Source organism: Accipiter gentilis, chromosome 33, assembly GCF_929443795.1.
Source record: "Accipiter gentilis chromosome 33, bAccGen1.1, whole genome shotgun sequence".
NCBI classification, from domain to species: domain Eukaryota; kingdom Metazoa; phylum Chordata; class Aves; order Accipitriformes; family Accipitridae; genus Astur; species Astur gentilis.
This window is the reverse complement of record NC_064912.1, coordinates 1,245,918-1,267,084: the sequence shown is the minus strand read 5'-3', so window position 1 is coordinate 1,267,084 and position 21,167 is coordinate 1,245,918. Positions and strand designations below refer to the sequence as shown.

Sequence of the window (21,167 nt, the reverse complement as noted above, 5' to 3'; positions counted from 1 at the left end):
TCACTGTCACCCCTCATCACCCCTTGCAGCCCCTCACTGTCACCCCTCACCGCTCCTGACCCTTCAAAGCCCCCCATTGCCTCACACCCCCGACCGTTCAAAGCCCCCATCACCCCTCGCAGCCCCTCACTGTCACCCCTCACCGCCCCCGACTCTTCAAAGCTGCCCATCACCCCTCACCGTCACCCCTCACCGTCCCCCGACCCTTCAAAGCCCCCATCACCCCTTGCAGCCCCTGTCACCCCTCACCGCCCCCGACTCTTCAAAGCCCCCCATCACCCCTCACTGTCATCCCTCACCACCCCTGACCCTTCAAAGCCCCCCAATGCCTCACGCCCCCCACCCTTCAAAGCCCCCATCACCCCTCGCAGCCCCTCACTATCACCCCTCACCGCCCCCCGACCCTTCAAAGCCCCCATCACCCCTCGCAGCCCCTCACTGTCACCCCTCACCGTCCCCGACTCTTCAAAGCCCCCCCATGGCCCCTCACACCCCCCCCCCGCCCGCCGCGGCGCTGCCCACTCGGCCTCAACGCCGCGCACGTGCCCGCACCGCCCGGGGGAAGGGAGCGCATGCGCCCGTCTCCCCGCCGCGCCCTTGGCGCATGCGCGGTGCGGGCGCTCGCTCCCCCGGTCCCGCCGGAGGCGGCCTGACAGGCGCGGAGGTCGGCGGTTATAGGGCGGCCCCGGTAAGGGCGGCCTCTGCGCGGCTGGAATGCGGCGGGTGCGCCTCTACCGGCACCGGGAGCCGGCCGGGGCGGGGGGGGGGGCTGGAATTCGGCGGCGCCTTCCCGGCGAGCGGCCGGGCGGGACCGGGAGGGGGCCTGCCCCGAGTCCGGCCTTCGTCGGGCCCCCTTCGCGGGCACCGCGCCGGGACTCGCTCCTGGTGCCGGGCCGTGGGTCGCCGGGCCGTGGCCGTGCGGGGCCGGCGTGGCTGGGGCGGAGCTGCCGGTGGAGGGTCGGGACGCGGCCCCGAGCCGCTGTTTCCGTGGGCTCCGGTGCCCGCGGTGGCACCTGCGGGAGCTATCGGTGTCCGAAGGAGCTGGCGCTCTCCCCTCCTCTCTGCTGCTGAGCCGGCCTTGGGTTTAGCTTTGTAGTTTGTTCCAGTGCGCGGAGGCTGTCGAAGGCGTTTAAATGGTTTGTGGGCATGAATGGGGAGGTTAATGCTCTCTGCTGTTGCGCTTGCTTTTTCTGCAAAATGTGTCAAGAGCTGGGGATGAGGCACAGGCAGATCCTCTGACTACTCATAACGCTCACCCAGATACTCACAGTTTATGCTTATTCTGCTGGCTGGTCCCAATTAAAGGGGCAGTTTATATTCACATGAAAAGCACTCTAAACCCAAAGCTTGCGTTCTGCAGCTTTTTCCTTGCATATTTAAAAATTTCTATCACGAAAGTAGTATTTTGTTATGAGTTTATTTTCATGTTGGCCTTTATCTAGGAACTGCTCTCTGAAGCATATCTATGTTTATACAGCACGTCCTTAAGTGGACAGTTGCTGTTGGGATATTGGGGCTGCCAGAATGTTACCCAACTGGACACAGGATTTGGGGTGCGCACTAGGACTTGCCAAAATGTTCCATAGCCTTTCTGGGCCTATAAACAGGAGAGCAAATAACCAAGTGGATGCAGTATGCTTAGTGGACTCCAGCCCCAGGTAGTGTCCAAGGGCAGCAGGAGGGATGATATCTTGCAGGTGCTGTGTAGCTGTGATGAGAGGGAAGTGGGTGGTTCTGTATTGAACTGTATTATCTTGAAACCTTGTGGGTTTATGTCTAATTTCTACAGGAAGCTGGAGCATCTGAAAGCTTTTCTGGCTTATAGGAAATCCCAGTAGGATACTCGGAGCATCCAGGAATACCCAGAGCACAGAAATTACGTGAATCGCATCTAGGGCTCTGTATTACCAGAAAAGGGAATTCACTGTTGTTAGAATTTCCTTCTTTGTGCAATTGCTAGCAGTTAGACAATGTTGCAAAAGACTTCTAAGATAGATACTTTGCAAGAACAGCACTAATAATTGGAATTCAAGGACTCCAGCAACGTTTTATGTTAGTTCTTTGTTGCTTCCAAGCAATATATGATACGTATGTCCTTTGTAATTTGCAAAATCGCTGTGGATAGTATTGCACAGTAATTAGCTATTGGGAATCTTTGTACTGAATGTCTTTTCTGTCATTAATATTTGACAGTTTGCAGGTGTTCCTGCAGCTAGAGTTTGAACGCAAGGGAAAGCAGCTTTCTGCCTCTTTTTTGCTGTTAATAATTAAATGCTGCCAAGTAAATGTTTCTAACAGGTTATCTGTGGACCTGTCATGTATTTAAGCACCTCTGCTCTTCCCAGCTCTCTCCTTTTATTGTGACCTTTGTTTTCTCCCCTTGGTTGTCTTTGCTGCTTCATTCTGTTAATTTGAAACCTTGAAAGGCCCTCCTTCCCCTGAACAGCCCAGTCATTTTGACTGTAAAGAAAACTGAAAAAAAGCTATTCCTGAGCTAAAATTACCTTGTCCATAAATTTAAGGCAAGCAAGCAAAGCAAACCAGTCCACACTGCACGTGTCTCTCACCATCTCCAACACCAAGGTTATTGCAATCTGGTAATAGTACCCTGGCATTTGTTTAGATCCTAAGTGCCTTTGCTTCAGTGCCGAAGCCAGGCAGAGTTAGTGACAAGCAAATTATTGGCAACAGACCATGAATTCAGTCCTTGCTATTCTTCTAGCTCTTTAGAATACACCCTGCCCTGCCTGCTAGGTTGGAGAGGTCATTAAAACTGCCTGTGTTAGGCAGTATGGATGCATGTTTAGAAGCAGATAGATATTTGTTAACACTCAAAATAGATCAACTGTGTTAATGGTCTGAAAGAAAAATTGCTATTTATATTCCATCTATACATAGCCTTGAATTGTGACTGAGAACTAAAGAAATAAAATTTCTTTCAAATGTCTACTCATTTGGGGAATGCCTTTACTGTCAGGTTTAATTGCAATATTTTGACACGTTTGCATGGGGTGTGTTGAGGGAGTGCAGTGGAGTTTGGCTAAGTAATGCTAGTCTTTAGCCATTTACTCCTTTTGTACTTGACCAGACAGTCACGCGACCTTTCTGATATAAAAATAGACAGACCTAATTGCACTCTATTAATGATTGACTTGCTTGGAGTCCATGTGTATTGGTGGGAGTATGTGCTGGAGATGTCCAGCTGTAGAATCAACTGTTTTAAATTCTCTAAGATTAATATATGAAAGTGCTTGTATCTGTGGTGTTCACACTCTTAGGCTTTACCATATCTCAATTGTTCTCCTCTTGCTTAAACTTCTAAAGTTAGAGGCCACTTACCTGAGCTTTCAGACATGTTGCAAAAGAGCATGTGTTGCTGTCTCAGGAAAGAGACTCAGAAGAAATCTCATAGACTGCCAATGTCTGTATTAATGAGCATGCTTAATTGTGCTTGGGGTGTACGCAGCTACATTATGGTAGCAAACAGGTGTAACTTTGGTGTAGCTACACCAACGCTGGATTATTTTGTTAACATTTTTCAGGGGAAAACAACTTAAGGGAGAAATAACTTGTACACAAAGTTGTTGTAATGACTGTTGCAGGAGACTAGAACTGGGTTATTTCAAAATCTGCTAGGCTGACTATCATTCATTTGAAAAGAAAAATAATGTTCATCAGATCAGTTCAAACTTTTCTGCCTAATAGGACAAGGACCTGGTATATCAACCCTCAGCAAGTCAGTTGATCTAAACCCATACTCCATTGTATATCTTTAGAATATTGTTATTTTTGTTTCAGAACTGGGGATCTAAATACTGTAAGCTGCAGAGCTGGTATTCTAAAATCCCCTACCTGTGCAGCAAATACCTCTATTAGTCCTAGGAAGAGAGATGCTCTCCAGAGATTGCCTGTTTGATGCAGAATTTTGTATTTCCTGTAGAGGAAGTGAGGGTGGGGGGCACACAGCACTCAGCTACAATAAGAATATTAGCTAAAAGTATTTATGACAATGGTGCAACAAGTAGTAATCCTGCTTGTGGTTTTAGAGACTGAAATGAGTTGTTTATGCTGTAAGCACTTTAATGTGGTGAATTAGCTGTTCTTCTCTGTTGTGAGGATATTTGTCACCTTGTTCTCTGTGCAGCAGTTGCAGGTATGAAGGTTGGAAGCCATGCAGAAGTGCAGGCAGATATCTTTTTTTTTTTTCTTCTTTAAAAAGGTATCGTGGAGATCAGTGGTACACCTGATGCATGTGGATGGTGCCCAATGCATTGCTTAAAAAACAGTCTAATTTTAAATTTTTTTTCCCCCACGAACAGGCCCAGCAGAAGGGAGTAAATTATAAGATCATCTATACAAGGATGAGTTCTAAGGTAAGGATTAATACAAGCACTTCAGTCTGGAGGGTGGAGTGTTGGGGTTCTTTGCTTGGGGGTTTTTTCTCAATATCTTCACGATATACAGAAAATATTTGCTTTATAATCTGGTTCCATGTGGAGACAAGATTCCTGCTCCTGCTTTACATTTCAATATACCTGTAAGCCCTCTCCTCCAAGCTGAGAGACTTGGAATCCATTGGCCAGTGCAGTGACGCTTGACAGAGGAGTAGGCATGTCAGGTATGCTGAGGCCCTTTAGGTTTACTCAGAACAAGCACATAGGTAAAGAATACCATCAACACCAAGGCCTCTTATATATCCTGTACTCTGGCCCCTTGACTATCTTAACGGCCTTCTAACAGGGCTAGTCTTGCCAAAGTTCTTCCCCTCTAGTAAGACGAGAGATTAGCAATATATACTAATAGTAAGATTATAAACTCAGCAGCCAGTCTGTTGTTATAAATGCCCTTTGATTTTTAAAATCATAATCAATGCAGGACTAGCTTGGGATTCTACGTTGATTAGTTTTTCATTATGAAATCCTCTTTCTGTACCTTTGCTGCTGCAGAGGAGGTGTTTGTTGCTACTCTTTGACTTTTAATAGGGCATAACTTTGGAAACACTACAGAAATACATATCAAAATGAAGCAAGGTATTTTTCAAGTTCCCTGAAATGCAGCTGTTGGCATTCTGCCTGAGATTAAGTCCTTCTTTAATTGTAAACTGTGTTTGAAACTGGCTTGATGTTGGTGTCTAAACTCTCTCTCTTATGTAGGATAATCTACCCTTCGCTTCAGGAAAGGGGTAATGCATTATCAGGGATTCCAGATTATTGAAGTTTTTCTTCTGAGCAATCTTGGGGGAAAGGGAGAACACCTGCAGGGTTTTGCAGAGCTGGAAGAAAATAATATTCTGTATAAAATGACAGTTAACTTTGTTATTTTTATATGCTCTTCCTACTGTAAATTGGCTTTTGTTTTCTGAGAGAAAACTTCTACAGCCTTAGCACTTAATGAAGAGAATGATGAAATAGTCTGAGATGATAAGATTTTCCTACCCTGTTTTTAGCTGCCGGCTAAAATTATGGAATCACAAAACTTAGCCTAGAAAAAACAAGATCTAGTGATAATTGCTGGTGTGAATAAAGTGTACCTCCCCATTTGCTTACTACAGAGGCAAGGAGCACATGCAGTAATTTCCATAGGCTTACTAAGAGAATAAGGACTCGTGTGCTCAACTAGACCAGGGTTACTGGTTCATCTGCCCATTTTCTAATTTAGGTATCCCTTCAGCTCTCCAGCACTGCCAGATTAAGGTTTTGTATATTCATATATTGCACTGGGAGGTCTTAAATCAATATAAACATATCCTATCATTTAATTTAACAGAAGAATCAAATTGGCATAAGTATCCACTGATACTTATACTGTTTTGATTAAGTTGTCTTTTTGTTTTGTTTTAAAGATTATGTGGGGAATTGGGGTATTGGCCTGTCTCCTTAACAGACTTTAAATGGCATCGTTCATATTTTGAACCTTTTGCAAGAGAGACTGTACAGTGTTCATCCATGTGGACTTATTTTTCAATAAATGTGAATATTGCGAAGAAACTGAATTTGAGCATTAGTTTTTAAAAATGGGATATGTATTTGTTTATATATTATATATGTACAGTGCAATATGTTTTGTGTGTATATGTATGTATATTTGACCAGAAAGAATATTTGTATTAACAAGATACAGGCTGAGACTGTGATGAGCTAGTTCTGCTTGTACATCACTTGAACAGCAAAGGCTTCCCTGTAGCCTGCAGACAAGGCTCCTGATTCTACCCGCCCCAGCCTAGCTGACATATTGTTAAATCCAACATGGAAAAGGCTACTATTTTATGGAACAGAAGGATAAAAACAAAAAAAAAAAGCAGTTACAGTGTGGTATAGATCATGACTTAGAGAATGTTGAGGTTGTCTGTAGGAAAGTGTATGGGGCTTTGTAAAAAGCTGTGTTCATAAAGCAGCTTGCATTCTCTTTCTCAGTGCAATACTAAACGTGGCAGTCTGAGGCCAGGGGGTTCCTGTTAGCTGGGAGGCTTGTTATGTTGTAGTCAAGCTGCATCAGTTTGGGGACCTGCACCCACTGTAGTTTGGGGTGCTAAGTGTTCAAGTAGCTTACCAGTTGCACAGATGAACTGTCATGTAAAGACGGGCCCAAAGTAGAAACCAAACGCTTCATAGAGAAAACTCCTGGATGTACTGTTGTGATACTTGGTCACAAAAACTATTGAAAAGGTGTAATCACATACTGTTGAAACTGGTCAGACAGTGGGAGGAACAGGTTTAGGAGGTATGTTTTGAATGGGTTTTTTTAATACTAATAAAACCCTAAATGTTGCCATTGTCTGTGAAATGCTTCTTGGCAAATGTCTCTCATAGATAGCAGAAAAGGTCACACCGAAGATTTTTGTCTTCTACTTGTAAAAATCTACGTGTGTTTCCATTCATGCTGTCAGCTGCTGTTTTGGACCTAAAGAAACTCTAAACACAGGAAAATTAAAATATGGTCACATGTACTCCTCTAGAGAATGTTTAGAGAGGAGGAAAAGAAATAAATCTGTGTTCAACATAAACAAGTGCAGACATTATATCTAAGAGGAGAACATCTCAAAGCACAGATGTTTAAAGATATTTTTCTGCCAGTAAATGTTTGTAGTGGAGGGAGATCTAGAAGTAATAGACATCAAACTGACAGAGAGCATTCGATGCAAGAGAGCAGGAAAATGGATTGGTTTATTGCATATGGATTTGCTACCACGTTGTAGTTTTTCACTGACAGTTACACTGCATCTTTGGTTGTACGTAGTGGACTGTACTTCCAAGTGGAGAAAGATATAAACTGAGGTGTTTAGGGAAATAAAAAAAAATTGAAGACTGAAGATTGTATGTTCAGTGTAAAATTTTTCAGAGGCAGAGTTTGCTGTTGAAGGGAGACCTGTTTCTAGTTAGTTCAGTTTTTGAAACAATGGGAAGAAGAATAATCAGCACAACGTGAGGATTTTTTTTTTCCTTCTTACAGTTTGGAAGAAACCAGAAGGAAAACACAGTCAATATAGTAGGAAAATTATATTAATTTTTCTGCACTGCTTTGACAGATTATTTTTTTATGGATCACTTTTAATACATGGTGTAAAATAGTTTTGCTGCTTAAATGCAGTTTTCTTTTGGTTTGGAGGGGGGGGAAAAAAGATCAGAATTCTCCTCTCTTTAATTCTACTAGTTGTTCCTTGGTGTTTTTATGGTGTGGGCAGGACAGTAAGCTCCTGATCTATGTCTTTGATAACATTTACCATCCAGTATCCTCTTACAATGCTCTGTTCTTTAGCCTTTTTCACCCTTTGTAGAACCATTTCTATTCTCTTCTGGTTTTTTCCCAGACTTTTATCTTGTTTGGGTTTTGTGTGTTTATTTTGTACCTCTTAGGGTATCTTAATGGTATACCTTACAGTATCAACAGTGATTGAGCATTAGAAGTGCTTGTGTCATCCCAGGACAGGGGATGGGAAGGAGGAGGTGCTGCTTTCTATTGAAGTGCTTGCAGATATAAGGCATGCACATTCTCCTGAATATAAGCTACTGTCTTTTATCTGGCCAGCAGGGAAGAGCTTATTGTGTGTCTGAACTTTTGACTGTAATAAAGTACATGATCGATTAATCACAGATAATTGAAAGACCCTATTTAAGAAGACAATAGTACTTTCCTAAGAATGAAAGCATGGGATTCTAGGACAAACCTTTTGTGACTGTGCTTTGTATGCAGCAGTGACATCCCAAGAGAAATCATCCAGATGCCTAAAATCATTTGGCCTGTAGTGTACTCTTATATCAGGCTTTTATCAGTTACTCAGGTAAGTGACAGGTTTTTAGACTTTGTCCCAAAAGAATATAAAAAAACAGCAGGGAGCAGCTAACTAATCCCCAGTTGTTATTGGTAAACTAGTATTAGAGCGTTATCCAGAATTGTATTCCTGGAGCCCAGCTTGTGCTGTACGCAGTGCCCAGGGCAAATCAAAAAGAGATCGAACTGCATTTAACCTCATTAAAGCAATCCATCGAACTCTGTGTACTCTACCGAAAAGGATCGTCACTCTAGAATGCATCAGCGTGGTCCAAATTGCTCTCCGACACAAGATGAGCTAGTTGTGTTCAGCTTGTTCTAGTGCTAAATGGAGTCCTTAATATTGGCTCTGATGCATAAATTTTCCTCAATGATGTGTGGCATAGGAAGTCACTGAAGCTGTAAACATGACAAAACATGCCTCTGATCAGGAGGTGTTTGGGGGAAGCGGGAATAGCACTGTGGTGTCCAGTCTTGTTTCCAGATCTGTGTAGCAGAGATGTCAAGGCATGATGCTGTAAGTCTGGGCTTGGGGAAAACTGCCGGATGTGTACTTAGGGAGGACGGAGTAACTGTCTGCTAGTTGTCCTTTATTCTGCTGCTGTGTTGCTTTGTTCTTCTGTCAGATTTTTTGGTGTATGAAGCAAACATCTCAGATTTGATTGAATATTCCTCAAGGATGGGAAATAATCTACTTTGAGTTTTGGGTTTAATTTTCTCTTACTGGGATGAGGACTAATAGCTAGCAGTCTTGAGGAAGCAGTTCTTCTTAACTGTTCATGTGTGTTCTGCACAGATTAGTTTAACAAGGTTATGAAAGAGAGTAGACTTGAGTCTTTTCCCTGGCTACAACACTACTCAACAGTATAAACAGCAGACAAAATGCTGCAGGTCTGGGAGTTTAGCATTGGTCTTGATTTGTAGGGCAGCAAAAGAAAATATTTGCTTTCTGTTAGCACATTATAAAAATGCATGCCAAAATTTTGGTTGTTGGTATCTGTCTATATCTGTACAGCACATAGCAAATAGCTGAATCAGAGGTGATATAACTGTCCATGGTTAAGATGAAAAATGTTATTTTCAAAGTTTGGGGTTCTTGTTGTAGAGCAGCTACACTAGATTTGAGTCTTAATAAGCTATTAATCTGTAGTCACACTTGCAGAACACAAAGTTGCAAGAATACCTAAATGGAATAGGGGACAAGGTTTTCCTAATTAATTATGATTTGGTTTTTTTTTAGGAAACTCTGTGTTTATTAAAAGCAATATCAGATCACATAATCTCAGGTTTTAACCGAAGTTAGAATTTATTTGTAAGAAGTTTAGAATGTAAATATTTCACTACTGTGGAGTACTGCATGTAGTCTGGATTTGAAAGAAAAAATTGTCCTCTGGGTTATCTGTACTTCAGATACTTCAGTTTGCCAATTCCTGCATTTTGGAAAGCAAAACCAGTTATTAACGTTGTCCCTAGCCCTGTTACCTTTAGTAAAATTGTAGCTTGTATTCCCCATACTGAAGGTAAGTCATAATTCAAATCTTCTCTTTTTCTGCCGATGTATTTTTAGACGCTTTCATAGAATTTTTCTTCACAGGCAGTATCGGAATTTGACTGTCACGCTTGGCTTCACTGGTGTATATTTTCTACAAATTCAGTGCAGTTTTCAGCTGTCTTCTGAAAGTAGCCCAAATAACAATGAGAACTAAGGGAATGGAATGGAAAATGTGGCTAGACTAGCAAGCTAAATATTTCCTAAAAATTAAGTCACTGACTTGAAATCATGCCAGTTCCAGTTACCATGGTCATTGCTTGGTTTTCAATTGTAATGCTTGCTTGCTTGCTTCATAATTTAAACTTAACCTTGAAAAAATCTTTTGCCCGTTCTGCAGCCATTTTTGGCATATCTTCAATATTTTTGTAGTTCTACTTCTCACTTTTGTGTTGTGTTTTGTTTATTTTATATTGCACTTAACTGAAGAGCTCCGTTGTAGACTAATAGAGCTAACAATCTCAAAATTGCATGGCAGTTACTAAGAAAAAAGCTTTTTTTTTTCCTGGTTCTGTTGTTCTGTGTTAATTCCTACTGTTTTTTATAAAAGTCAGTCTGACTAGAAAGGATAATGACCGCTTCCCCTTAAATAAGGTATATATAACTTTCAAGCTGTATTGTTGTTATGAGCAATATAATTTTTTTGCTAATTTTTACAGTCCCCTTATAATTCTGTTCTAACAGGTACTTGTAAGCATTTCAGTTCTGTGTAAGCATTTCAGTTCTGTGCAGTTCAGGTGCTGATCCATCCTGTTGTCCCAATGTCCAGTTAGAGGATACTTACCACAACATGATGCTAACTTCTCTGAAGTTAACTCTAGCAAGAGTAATTCTCTTGTGGTAGGAGAGGTGGGTAGGAGACAGCCATAACCAGCTAGCCCTTTTGATACTGAATGTCAGATAGCTTTTTGTCTCCTCTTCCCACCAGTTCAAAGTTAAACATTGCTCTTTACATGGTTGCCAGAAGAGAAAGAATTTGCCCAGAGAGGGGGAGGGATGGAAGAAGTTTCAGGAGGGGGAGGAGGACGACATGAAGGCTGGCTGGAATTTTCTTGGGCTCTTCTCCTTTGGAGTAAATACTCCCCATTTGAGTCCTGCTGGCTTACAGTAGCTGTTGGCAAAGTGTCAGGAGCTATGCACCATTACACTGAAGCACACTAATTCTGTTAGTTTTGCAAGCACAGTTAAGAGCTGGTCATGCTCTGGCAATCTTGACAATGCCCATTTGCTTTGCTGTCATTTTTTCTTGCAGCATCTAGAGCTTTGAAAAGCATAAGCAGCCAGACCTACTTGCAGACCCAGCAGATTTATCCCAGCCAAAGTATGTATAAGACTGTGAGCTCAAATCAAAAGTTCTGGCAGTCTGACTTCCATCCTCTAGCCACGGACTTCAGTGAGCTTGCTGAGGAGCACGTACTCATCAAATTCATTAGTTTCTGGAACAGGCAGTAACTTCTGGAGGGAAAGATGACTGATGCAACTTCTAAATATGCCTGTGTCTCTGAATGACAGAAAATAAGACAGGAAAGGGTAAGGAGGAGGGAGAAGAAAGTTTATAGGAAAAAGGACAGCCAAGATGTAACTCTGAGTATCTTGGAAGTTGTCTTGTATGATGGACATTTCACTTAACCCTCCCTAATGAAAATATAAGCAGCTCCCAGGAGTGATGGCAGAAGGGGGGAGCTGTTGCATAGTGGAGATTCCAGCAAGCACAGGATAGTAATATTTTCTATACTGAAGTGACCACGAACAGAATGGTTCATCCATGTTTTGGTCACTTCTAAATAGGGTTAAATTTCTCTTCTCCATGAGGATCTTATTCTAGGATTTGAATTAAAGATAATGAGTTTCCCTATGATTCCCAGGTGGAGAATGACAGAAAAATGTGAATTTCCACAGAGCTGACACTGACTCTGATGGACTGGTATCCTACAGTTACTGTCTTTGCATATCCTGAAGAGACACTCTCAGCTCACACTGAGAGGTGTCATTTCTGAACATCATAAGATATCTCACTTCCAGAATTGGAGTTGGGACAATGTGTTGCTTCCTTTAATTACAGTCTGAGAATTAGTTTCAGATGTGGAAGAATACAACAAAAACAAATGGTGAGCGTTTCTGTATTACTCTTATGTTGTACAAAGATGACTCAAAAAGAATCTTCTTTTCATGTAAAAAAAAAAAAACCAACTGAAGTAAATATTTGGTAGAGAAGGACAATCCAAAAGCTTTCTCTGAAGGGCATCTGTGTGTTGGTGCCAACCTTTTAAAAGAGGAGTTAAAATTTTGGAGTTCCAGCATGTGATTCCAAAATACCCAGATTAATATTTAGTCAGAATCTAAAACTGTCTGAATTAAATGTATGGCTGTCCACGCTAATGCTAATTGTATGTTTACAAACTTCTGTCTACTTGGGGTAAAATGTTTTACTTTCCTGTAGAGAAGTAGGGAGGATGTCTGTCTTGATGGTGTATCTACCTTATGAGTTTCAAATCATTTTAACGTACCAGTTGTACAAAAGACCATGCTGATAAATGTCAAGTTCCATTCCATGCGTCTGTTGACGCAGGAATGACCAAGGGTTCTTTGGAAGCATTTCAATAACTGTTTTTGTTGATTTAACCTTCCTACATAATGTCTTAATCGTACAAAACAGTTTTATAGGCCTGTTGCATTTTATAGGGATTATCTGCCTTTGCAGAGTGTGCAGCATCAACGGCCATGTGCTTCCTAGTTTTAATCTGGCAGCGAGGACACATTGGCAGAGGTGTTCGAGCACTGGGCAAACCTGTTGTCTGCTGTTATTAGTGCATTTTATTGTATCTCCCCTTCTAGTTTTGTACTGACATGATTAAAGCTGATTCAGGTATGGCCATTAGCGATTGCAGTCATGATGTCTACTGGGACACAGGTGTACTTTAAAGGTGGAGTCAATTGGTAGATCATGTAAACATGTGGTTTGAGGAACTAGAGGACAGAACCTGGTCTTTCAGCTCCTGGTGCTATTGCAGTGGTGTGCGTTTCTAAAATCTTCTAATGTTGGTGATAGCAGGCCCTCTAGAGGGTGATTTGATTATAGAAGTGTGTGCAAGGTCAGGACCAGAAAAGCCCAGTGCAATACTTGAGAGAATTAAGAAGCTGGTTTAAGCTGATGGGAGCCTGTACTGCAGTCAGAAAGGGTGGTTCTGTCCTGCACTTATTTTTGTTGTGGCACTAATCTAGCTGACCATACAGCTGCGCATCTTATCCAGTGGAAAAGAAAAATTGTACCAGACTAAGAAGCTAATTTCAGTGACTCTGTGGCCACACAAGTGCTAGTACCAGTACCAAGAAATGACTAAGAACACATGGCTGTGGCTAGTAGGAGGTCAGTGTATCTCTTGTCACTGGCCACACAGTCTTAGAACAGTGTAAACAGCTTGTGAGACTGCATCCTTGTAGTATAAATAACAGTTACTTCCCCAGAGAATTAGGATGAGAGATTGCAAATTGAACAGGCTTTACAATGGATATTTTTTAAGTGGGAGGCTTCTGTTCTCTAAGTGAGAAGTTAACATAAAGGTCCATGCCTCAGCTTGGACCTTTATTTAGGGAGATTAACTTGCTGTGGAGATGTCCTCAGAATCAACCTGTTGGCTGGCCATTGATAAATTACTTCAGTATGAGTCACTGACAGACTAGAAGTAAAGTTTGGCTTAAAAGTAAGAAGGCATGTATCTTTCTTTGCTTTAGAAAACAGTTTTGGCATTGCAGGAACAAATTGAATGTACATGTGTGTTCCTAAAGAAAATGGGAGATTACCTGTTACTCAAGCCTCTACTTTTTTACTTTTCCTTTTGCAGAAAAAGCTGCAAGTCATTTAATGACCAAATAAGGTCACCATTCTCATTGCTTTATCTGATATGCTTCTCCTGGAGCCATGGATGAATACAACCGCTTTGTGGATTGGGACAAAATGGATGTTACTGTCCAGAGCCAGGATGCGAAGGAGCTAACATGCACAGAGTTCCAGGAGCTCAAGCAGCTGGCCCGGCAGGGCTACTGGTCCAAGAACCACTCTCTGAGAGCCAAAGCGTACCACAAACTGATTAGCAATATCCCATGCCGCACAGTGACCCCAGATGCAAATGTGTACCGGGACATTGTTGTGAAGATTGTTGGAAAACGTAACAGTAGCTCCCTTCCGCTACCGGAGTTTGTGGATAACAGCCTGGTCCCCACGTACTGCTTGAATGCAGAAGGCATCGGGGCAGTCAGGAAGATTATATTGTGCATTGCAAATCAGTTCCCAGACATATCATTTTGCCCAGCGCTGCCTTCTGTGATAGCTTTGCTCCTCCACTACAGCAAAGATGAGGCAGAGTGCTTTGAACAGGTTTGTCGCATCCTTGCTTGCAATGACCCATCTAAGCGGCTCATTGATCAGACGTTCTTAGCTTTTGAGTCCTCCTGCATGACCTTTGGTGACCTGGTTAACAAGTACTGTCAGGCAGCACATAAGCTGATGGTGGCAGTGTCCGAGGATGTGTTGGAGGTATACTCTGACTGGCAACGGTGGCTCTTTGGAGAACTGCCTATGGTGTACGTTGCTCGGGTCTTTGATGTGTTTCTGGTGGAGGGCTACAAAGTTCTCTATCGTGTTGCACTGGCTCTTCTGAAATTTTTTCACAAGGTCAGAGCTGGCCAGCCCATGGAGTCTGACAGCATACAGCAGGACATTCGAGCTTTTGTGAGAGACATTGCCAAGTCAGTGTCTCCAGAGAGGCTTTTGGAAAAAGCTTTTGCTATCCGCCTTTTCTCACGGAAGGAGATCCAGCTTCTGCAGATGGCCAATGAGAAGGCTTTGCAGCAGAAGGGCATCACGGTCAAACAGAAAAGGTAGGGCTCTTGCTACAGGTAGCCTGAGTGATCTTGTGAATTTTCCCAGCATGATAAGCAGTCAGTTAGTCTTGGGTGACTGGTGGGGAAGCTTTACTGATACGTGCTGGAATCGCTGCTGATTTTATTTTTCTCTGCAGAAAAAGTCAGCAGCCCCAAAATTAAGCATTGCTGGGATTGTAATGAAAAGCGTAACTGAAATGTTACAATACAAGAGAAACAAAGCAGTTTCTCATAGCTTATTCAGTGACTAATTTATAATTACTTTTACAGGTACATACTAATTGCAAGTATTGTATCTCGAAACTGTCTTTCACAAGCTGTTTTTAAACTAAAAGGCATTCTAGCAAAGCTGGAAAAAACACTGGTAAATTACTTGGAAGAAAATTATCCAAATGTGAAAATTAATTCTTAAATATGAGATTATTTGTATAAAATGTCAATTTCATGCTGCCTAGTACAGTGAATTCAGCAGTTTCTTTAGTGTAAGTAGGCAAACACTGTCCCAGCTGGGAATGTTTTGCTTAACTAGGGCATTATATTAACAGAACAAGGAATAAATAAATCTTATTTACAGGTTACTTTTAAAACTAGTTTGACTGTAAGCCTCCTGAAAGTCAAGAGTATAGTAATCATAGGTAGGAGTTGACATATTTTGTGACAGGTTCATGTGCTATTAGAAATAATGATTTCAAAAGAACTGTGGAAGAGAAAAGTGAGGATACTGATCCAAAAGATGATTGCATAATCACAATTTCTCTTCAGAAATGAGGGGAGGTAAAACCAGCTGTGAAACTAGTAAATGGAATCCTGGTCCAATGTGATAGTAAGAGCCATGGCAATAAAAAGCTTAGCGGAAGGACCGCTACATGTGTATAGAAAGGCAGCAATATATTAATCTGAACACAATTAGCATCTTGCCAAGTGCAAACGTGTGTGCAGATAAATACTGGCGTTGTAGCTGTGTTCTGGTTCTCCTAAGGCCTTCTGTGACTGCAGAAAACTTCTCCCAACTCTTTTTGAAATCTAAGTTTGTGTTGAACAGTTTTGTCAACTGTCCTGACCTCTGAAAGGAGGATGACTTCTAGAAGTCTACTGGGGTCAGTAAGTGTGATTAGAACTTGATATTCTAGAGGGACAGTCTTCCATTTTCTCTAAATCTTCAAAAATCCGAAGGTACCAGCCACTGATGTATTAGGGTCTTACAGCCAATTGTATTGCTGAGTTAGTTGCAAACAGATACTATTCCATGGTATTGAAATATAAACTTAGCAGATTTCAGCCTATAAAATAATGTAAATGTTAGCTGAACTTCTTTCATGTGCCTAAGCACATGTAAAGTTCCCTCCAGTCTTTTCCAATGGTTTATTTTTAGACTCACAGTTTGGTTTACAATTAGCTTGTGCTTTATTTTGCTCATGTCTTGGAAGAGGCAGCTCTGTCAGTCTCAAATATTTCAAGGCCTTTAGCCACTGGAGTGTCATGTTGGGTAGAGTTCAGACTATTGTATTTGGGGCTTGCAACCAGAAGTATTAACTCTTCTGATGTGTACCTTTTCTTCCTGTACTGAAGTTCAGGAAAGTTGTAATATCCTTTCTGAGTATATTCTTCAGCAACAGAATGAAAGCTTTAAATAAAATAAAAATAAATTTAAAAAAACCGCACCCAAACAAAACAAACAAAAAAAAATCCCCAAGCAACCACAAAAAAAATCCAGAAGCTCCCGTTGTGTTAAATGTTGTAGAGGTATTCTTGCTCAGAACAACAGTGATGTCTTCAAAGCAAAATACAGTTAAATTCATACCCAAATAATGCCAGTAGTTACTGCTTTACCAGGCAGAGTTGCTAGTGAAAAACTTTTATCCTCTCTTGGCTACTTTTATAAACGTAAGTGAAACTTTTCAGTATCCCCTGGCATGGTACTGCTGTGAATTTGGTTCAGTTTGGGTCCCAATGTGGGCAGATGTGGGTGCTGGAGAAGTGAGCTTTTCTCTAGTGCTTGACAGGATGTGAGTTGTCTTGTCCAGATGTGTTTGGCCTGTGCAAGGAGATGATGAATTATTTTCCAATCAGATAACTACAAGCAGGTAGCAAAAAAGGGAAAAAAATTGAAATAGAAAATATTTTACCCTGTCTTTTTGTTTGTTTTTTCTCGTGCTTGGTGATTCATGTCAAACCTTACTTTGTTTCTCTCCAGGCTCCGTTCATTCGCTTTGTTGCAAATGTAGGAAATCACTGATCTTTTCTATCTTTTTTTGTCTTTCTCCTTATACGTTCTTCTTCTGTCAATTCCATACCCACTGCACCCCTCCTGTTTGCAGTGTTGCATCTCCCAAAAGGTAGGTTAAAACACTTGAATCTTTGCACTTTGCTTGTTTCTTCTGTCTTTGGCTGGTTATTTTTTCTGAGGCTGTCGTTATTGCTAATGCTGGGGCAGGAGAAGCAGGGCAGCAATTATAGCATCTGATTGCTGTGTAACATCTCCTGAATACTCTTGCAAAGTTAGTTCAAAGCACCTGCAGAGTTGTAAGATAAGGGATCATGGGCCCAGCTACTCAACATAGCAGTTCCATACAGCAATACAAGCCTGTTCTCCACAATGGAGAAGAATAATGTTAATGGTGGGATGTAAGTCCTTTCTACACTGGAAGAAAAAGTGTAACTTTTTAAAAACATCTCAAGTAACATGTCTTCAGAACTGTTAGGTATTGTCCCACATCCAAACCTAGTATATGCTGTTGCAGATGTGAGACATACTCAGTGTTTTTTCTTCTTTGCAAGCTTTCTGCAGTTAATTGGAAAGATGTTGGACTGAACTCAACTTGGCACACTCCTAAAAGTGACTTGTCTCTATTCATACTAGATTATATTTATTTTTAAGTAGGTAGGGGTTTTTTTAGAGGCAAGAAGACAAGACTATTATCCTTTGTCAAGGAGGTCAGAGTTACTCAGCCATATAGCATTAATGGTTAATGAAGTCATTCATCAAGTCTTGGCCTGAAAAGCAAATCTTAAAGAACAAAACCCAGTGGATTGTGATACCTGATAAGCAGAGAGAAAGGAGAAAGACTGCCCTGTGAGTATTAAATACCACAGATGTATGGGGTTAAATGAATGCCTTTGAGAATCTTCTGGCCTTGTTGCAGGTGCCCTGAGTTAACTTTAGTGAGTGATGCACACTAACATTTGCACTAATTTATAAAATCAAAATTGGAATTAATTTCCTCATGTTTTCATGTCTGAAAGAACACCTTAAGAGACTTATCAAAGAATGTTTCATATCATATCCTGTGTGTTGAGATTTTACATTTAATAAATCAGCAGGCTGTTAATTTCAGCCAAGCAAATCTTCAATGTCTGTGTATTATTTTACTGTAGTTACAATGTTCTGGAAGCAGCAGAAAGCCTTGATTTCCTCTAGGAAGCGCATAGTTTGGGTTTGAGGGGGCTTAGGTAGATGCAGGGTGTCTGTTGACACTGATCTCAACACAGGATTAGACTTCAGGCTTATATACCACATATGGCTTCTATTGCCATTTATGGCTGAGAAACAACATATCGTTTCTACCATGCATTTATGCCCTAACTGAAATTATACTGGATTTTAAAGATAATGCAGACCCTGTAAGTTTTGACCCAAAACAAAGTAGAGCAAGAGGATGTAATTCTGTGCGTCACACCTTGGAGTGTGGTATTTGTTGTCTTGGAATACATACAGAGACAGAGCATATCCACTGTGACAGCTGCTACCGCATGTCATCAACGTTGGCTTTATCCTCAGGAACTTTGAGGTCTCTGAAGCACATTGTATTAATGATATAGCTGTAAAAACAACAGTCCTACGAAAATAGCAAGTAAGCTGCTTTATTAAACATTTAAATTGTGCTACTTTTCTAAAGCTAATTTCCTTTGGGATAATAACAGTTGAACATGTCTTTCCAACATCAGTAATCAATAGAAAGTTGTCATGCCAGTTATAATAAGCCAACATGAAGAATTGAGGAAAACTGCACTTATTTACTACTTTGAAAAGAAACTACCCAACTGAAGTAGATGATTTTCAGTTAGATACTTGTAATTCTAATTACAATTTTCTGACCACCAAAAAACCCCTTGTATTTTTGTTAAGGAGCAGAGTTTGGTTTGATATAGGTGCAGGCTGTGTATTGACATTGGTCTCAACACAGGATCAGGTTTCAGTCTTAAGCACCTGTGGCTGTGATTTATGACTAGGAAATAGCAGGTCATTTTATTTCAAATCCTTCAGTCAAGCTACAGTCTAGGTTTTACTAACTGAATTGTGACATTAAATATAAAATGTTTCACTATGATATTCAAGGGGCAGAAATGGCATGCCTGGAATAGTTTTAAATGGCCAATACAATGGTAAATGCTGTCTAGTAAATCAGAAAGATCTGTTTATATTCTACCTACATGGAAAAGTTGTAGGAAGACACAGGGTACTCAGTGATGTGTTACTATGAATTCTGCTGAACACAGGCTTCAAGTGGGGTCTGGGTAGGAAAGTCCTTAAATCAGCAGTTCACAGTAGCCGGGAGAAGGAACAGAGGCAAAAGGAAAAGGTACACTGAGGCTGACAGCCTTTTAGGAACAAGTACTTAAGTTTAGTTGCCCTAACAGATAACCTAAGTGTGAAAAATGTACAGACCAAGCATACAAATAATTATGAGGCTTGCTTGTTTGAGGTTTAGTAAGTTTGAAACTGTTTTGATAATTGCTACTAATTCTTAGCCTATTTATCATCATTACTTTTCCTCCAGAAATTGACTCTAATAAACTAGTTGACTGCCCTGAATATTATTAATTCCTTGAATGTGAGAAAAATGTAATTTCTGATGAACTGAAACCAAGGCTTTGTTTCTCAGCTCTGTTCCGTAGTGCCACCAGTCTTTAGCTGCAGACCAGACAGGACCAGGCGGGTGAGACCTAAAGTAAGATTCTGAAGATGTGGGTTCAAGTCTTGGCTCATACTTTGCTTCAGTTGATCTCTCCTGTGCCTCAGCTTGCTGTGTTTAAAAGCACAAATAATGTCCTAGTCAGTGATACTGTAAGTTTTAAAACCCATTAATAGTTCCAGCTTGCTTAAATAGGTGTCCATATAAGTTCCTTGCTACTTAAATAATGCAGGGTAGCAATGCAAGTAGTGATTTGGTTCATTTTGCTAGAGGAAGCAGTAATTTTTTTTAATTTTTTTTAAGTGACCTAAGGAGTCACTTCATTAGAAATGCTGACACTAAGGCAGCTACAATAAGTTTCAGAAAGCATTTCCCAGTCTCTCCAGGTAAGCACCATTCTAAAGTGCAGTGCAAACACTGCTGATCTCTTGGTACTACAAGTAAGAAAAATAATAAAAAAATGTATCGTTTGTGTGTTTTAGGGAGTGAGCTAAACTATTCAGATACATGCAGATATGCAGTATTGAGATCCTCTTTATGTTCCATGAAACTGAGAGGAAATAAATGTGTAATTGTCAAAAAAAAAAAAAACCACCAAACCACCTGAAATTGGCAAATACTTGCAACTGAACCCTTGCATGCAGAGCAAACTGCCTAAAGCTTCATTTAACTAATGGCTACCCAATAATTTAGTATCTTGTGTAAGTTCCTATGTCACTTCCACCATGTACTTGGCTGTTGTCCTTGCATTTTAAAAGTCTTTAACGTTGACCACAGATGCAATAACACTTGTTTAATCCCCAGGCTCTGAGTCTGCGTGCTTATTTAATCTGAGAAATGAAGGCTGGTTAAGATTATGATTATGATTATTATTATTACCTTCAAGTGTTTATAAGCCATAAATCAGTTCTTATGAGTGCATCAGACCCCTCTGGGAGGCACGGGGGTTTGCTTTCCAGTGTGAGTGTCTAGCGTTCCTTCATGTTTTCAGGCTTTGTCTGTAACCATGAACCTAGGAACTTCTTTAGTTCTTAATGAAGTGGAAGTCATTGGTAATGATATGTTTCCAAGACGTGGAACTTTCCAAAAGCTTCAAATATTTGCCTTGGATTAAAATTGCTCAGCCTGGTAATACTGATTCCTCTTAAGATTTCTGAGGGTTTTAGGAATTCTCTAATTCCATGATACAGGCAGGACCTCAGAGGGGGAGGAAGTACTACTTCTTCCTTTCAGATCCTGGCTGTTTCTTTAGCTATTCAGTTCTCCATGCTTAAATGCTAGTGCCAGTGAGACTGTCTCAAACAGCAAATATAGTTTGATCTATTTAAGGTCATGGTCGTCCCAGCTAGCTCACTGTTATGTCCTCTATATATAAAGGTGCAGGCCACAGCTGCCATACGGAGGAATTACTGCAGGTATTTCAGTAAGGCCAGATCACTACCTCTTGAGGATTATGTTAAACCACAGTAGTTTATTATCTTCACTAAGTCATGGCTTTCTAATCCCATGGGCTGGAGCTTTGAACAACAGCATATCTGCTAGGGTCTTTTAGTGTT

The 21,167-nt window shown here is 41.0% G+C and overlaps 1 protein-coding gene across 4 annotated transcripts in view; it reads left to right on the top strand.

Annotated features, from left to right (window-relative positions):
* Positions 1–630: 630 nt before the first annotated feature.
* TBC1D24 (TBC1 domain family member 24) overlaps positions 631–21,167 on the top strand; it is a 30,702-nt gene continuing 10,165 nt past the window's right edge. Inside the window, exons 1-4 of one of the 4 annotated variants that reach the window (XM_049791272.1) lie at positions 631–688; positions 4,320–4,373; positions 13,660–14,695; positions 17,017–17,034. In XM_049791272.1, the coding sequence (XP_049647229.1) occupies positions 13,737–14,695; positions 17,017–17,034 (977 nt within the window). In that variant the 5' untranslated portion in view covers positions 631–688; positions 4,320–4,373; positions 13,660–13,736. Of the gene's footprint in view, positions 724–4,199; positions 4,220–4,319; positions 4,374–13,659; positions 14,696–17,016; positions 17,035–21,167 lie in introns of those variants that run through there. The other 3 variants (XM_049791273.1, XM_049791274.1, XM_049791275.1) reach the window with 3 other exon arrangements.